Consider the following 3,362-nt stretch of genomic DNA (forward strand, 5'->3'; position numbering starts at 1 on the left):
GTGATTTAGGTAATAAATTTGAGTTTAAAGATATATCAATAGTTTAATTAACAATTATATGGATGTAGAGAATAAGTTGGATGTAATAGGAGATTATACAGGTTCAAATAAAATTTTCCTTCTAAAAAACCCTATGTTGTTTCCGATCTACTCCATTAGAAAATCATCCTTAATGGTGAACTTAAGTTTGGGCCCTACAATGGGCCTTGAATACAGTCCGCCCAAGAAGAATCTCCAATTTGAGCCACCACTCGAGTTGTGAACGAAATAAAAGCGAGCAAGAATCAGAGGGGGAGAGATAGAGAGAGAGAGAGAGAGAGAGAGCGAGACAGAGGGAGAGGGAGAAAGAGATGGGAGTGACAAAGGAGCAAGTGAAGTCTTCACTGACGTCAAAACTGAACCCTGCACATCTCGTAAGCTCTCTCTGTTCTCTTTAGATTAGTTTTTAATTAGGCGATGTTCAATTTGCACTTCACTTTAGATTCTTTAATTTTCTTTAGTCAGGGATTGGACTGTTGTGGTAATATAGGGTTTTGCTTCATTGTTTTATGTAGTTCAATTATGTTATAGTAATTGAATTTAAACATGTTAAACTGATTTAAATTGTCCAAGATTTAACTAATTATCGGTAAATTGTGGAAAATTCCGTGTCAATATAGGGGAATTGGAGCTGGTTTTTTTTGTTCTTAACAACTCATGAAAAGGAAAATTTGTTCGATTTGTTTTCGATGTGCACTTGATCAGTTCAAACATGTCTATGTGTTGTGAGAAGGAGAAAATTAAGAAGGGATTGTTGAGGACTTTTTGTATCAGTTGCACGAAACGTATCGTGGCTCTACTAGTTACATTTGTGCTCTAAATTCCAATGGTAAAGTGTACACAGCCTTTGGTGGGAAAGATTTTGAGGCTGTCTTTTTATCTGCGTTTTAGTTTTTCCTTTATCTTCATTAAACAATGTCATCTGAAAGGCAGTCGAGTAGCAGCCAATATCGTTTGAGAGGTCAATCAGATTAATGTTAGTGTTATCCATCTGCATATGCACAAACATGATTTTTACGGTTGACACCCAGGGAAGTCCTGTAATTGTTGTGGTATGATTCGTAGGCTTTGATAATGAATCTAGATTTGGCAAAGGAAGAAGGTATTACTTCTTTTTCAACTTTTAGAACAAAAGTTAAATAACCGACATTAGGAGTTAGTGTGTTATTCTGTGCTAGTTTTCAATTTCGTTAGTGTCAAATATGAAGGGACTTTTGTTTGGAGACAATGTTCTTTTGGGTATGATCTCATCGTGTGGGTGTTTTTGCTATTCAATTTTGCAATTTCTGATTGAAAAAAATTAAGGACAACAACCTTTTGAAACTGAAAATAAATTAAAAAAATAAGAGCCCTTGTCCTCCCCTAACCCTTAAACAAAACCCACAAAATTTCTCACTTTATTCTGCCTAAAGAATACACGAGAATCCCAACATCCTTTTTAGACATTTAGAAGTTTCAGCCATCAAGCCTCCAAGAATGTAAGATGCAGTGTGGATTGGCAACAGATATTGGGGAAGATATTTTACCTGTAATAGTTGCTTAATCTATTTTGCTCTTCCCACTATTACTTTATAAACATAAGAAACCCTACAAGGTTAGAAGTTTGGTGCATCAGCAATCATTCTTAAATTTTAAAGAAATTTCAAGCATTTGGTTGTATTTGCTTTATTTTAATTGCTGCCAAGTAAGAAGGTATGGATTTTTTCATTGAGTGGATTGTTTAATTTAGGTCAACCTACATTCTTTGCCCGTGTATTATGGTTTCCACCTTCTTTTCTGTAGCATAAAACTCGGCAAAACTACTCTTATAGTCTTCTATCGTTTTCTTGCCAAGTCAAATTGCTCCAAATCAGACATTCCATTTAGATAATGATGGAGCACAGAAGAGCCACTAAACAAAGCGGAATTGAGCCAACCCTTAGGGACTTATTGGTATTCAGGACAACTAGAGAGACCAAATGTGGAAAATTTCCTCTATTTTTTGCAAATTCTTTGCTTGTATTACAGCTGCTCATTATATATGATTGTATCTCTATGGTATGGCTGAAAATGCATGAAAAGCTTAAATAACTTTTACGTTCCTCTCACATGTGCTTTGCTCTATTAATTTGCAACCTGTACATTTTTGAGTTCTTAATATCATTGTTTGACCAGACCACTCTGTCTTTCCAACAATTTAGTCATGACAATCAAATTAGTGAATGATACTGCCAATGTGTTGCTTTTGGAAACATTTGATCGTAGGCTTCATTTAGTGAAAGGGATTACTGTGAGCGGTAAAGCTAATTTGGCATGCTCACTTGAATTGAGTATGCAAAATTTTCACTTGAATTAAGATTTCAGTTTGCTTGGTCGATAAAATTAAAAGTGAAGTAAAAATACAGAAACCTGTGCTTTATTCAGTCCTTTAGAAACAGATTGCTGTTATTGTAAACCCTTTTAAAAGATTTTGTGGAATGACTTGCATTTGCAATGCTTATACCTCTCTGAATCTGTCATTTCTTGTTCCTAATTTATTTTTGAACTTTTGTATTTCAGGAAGTAATTGATACATCTGGAGGGTAAGTTACTTCGTGGAATCAATTTTACATTTAATTTAAGAAATTTCTGAGTGCTTTTCCCCCTCGTTTTATTTAATTGAATGTTGACGGTTGTCAGATGTGGTGCTAGCTTTGCTATTGAGATAGTATCAGCGCAATTTGAAGGAAAGAGGTTGCTGGAGAGGCACCGGCTGGTAAATTCTTCTTTGGAAGAGGAGATGAAGGAGATTCATGCGCTCTCGATAAAGAAAGCTCTGACACCAGAGCAGTGGAAACAACAGCAGGAGTCTCAAGTATCTAAACCTGCTGAATGAACACAATTTCGAAAGGTTTCAAGTTTATTCTGTAGCTCATAACAATATATTTTGAGTTTGCTGGAGAATTAGACGAAATGTTTAAGTGTGAGAATATGGTGATAATATTATGATAATTATTGTAACAGTTTGTATACTATTGTGGATGCGTCACGTAGGTGTCTTTTTTTTCTTTTCCTTCTGCCAAGTAATGGACAAACTTGGGCCGGACAGGGTCAAAGCCAGTTTTTCGGCCGGAACCGATTACTTGACCAGCCATGCCGGTGGGCATAGTCCCGGTGCTGACATGAACCGACAATGATCGGTTCACCGATCGCACGTTTGCGGACAAATTTAGGAGATTATGGGATCAGATACCCATAGATGTAGTTCAGATTTGATGTAAGGTGATGATGCAACGAAGGCCTAAGATTTGCAGTTAATTCTAGATCAAATGCTTCATCTGTTATTAGAGAATTTCAAGGCCCCT

The 3,362-nt window shown here is 36.1% G+C and overlaps 1 protein-coding gene across 1 annotated transcript; it reads left to right on the forward strand.

Moving 5' to 3' along the window:
- Positions 1-256: 256 nt before the first annotated feature.
- Positions 257-3,032, forward strand: LOC137720553 (protein BOLA2). Its single transcript, XM_068459636.2, has 3 exons — positions 257-413; positions 2,578-2,600; positions 2,698-3,032. Exons 1-3 carry the CDS (start codon positions 351-353, stop codon positions 2,891-2,893), a joined length of 282 nt encoding a protein of 93 aa, XP_068315737.1. The 5' UTR covers positions 257-350; the 3' UTR covers positions 2,894-3,032.
- The last annotated feature ends 330 nt before the right edge of the window (positions 3,033-3,362 follow it).

Source organism: Pyrus communis, chromosome 1 (genome assembly GCF_041283825.1).
Source record: "Pyrus communis isolate YQ-2024b chromosome 1, ASM4128382v1, whole genome shotgun sequence".
NCBI classification, from domain to species: Eukaryota; Viridiplantae; Streptophyta; class Magnoliopsida; order Rosales; family Rosaceae; genus Pyrus; species Pyrus communis.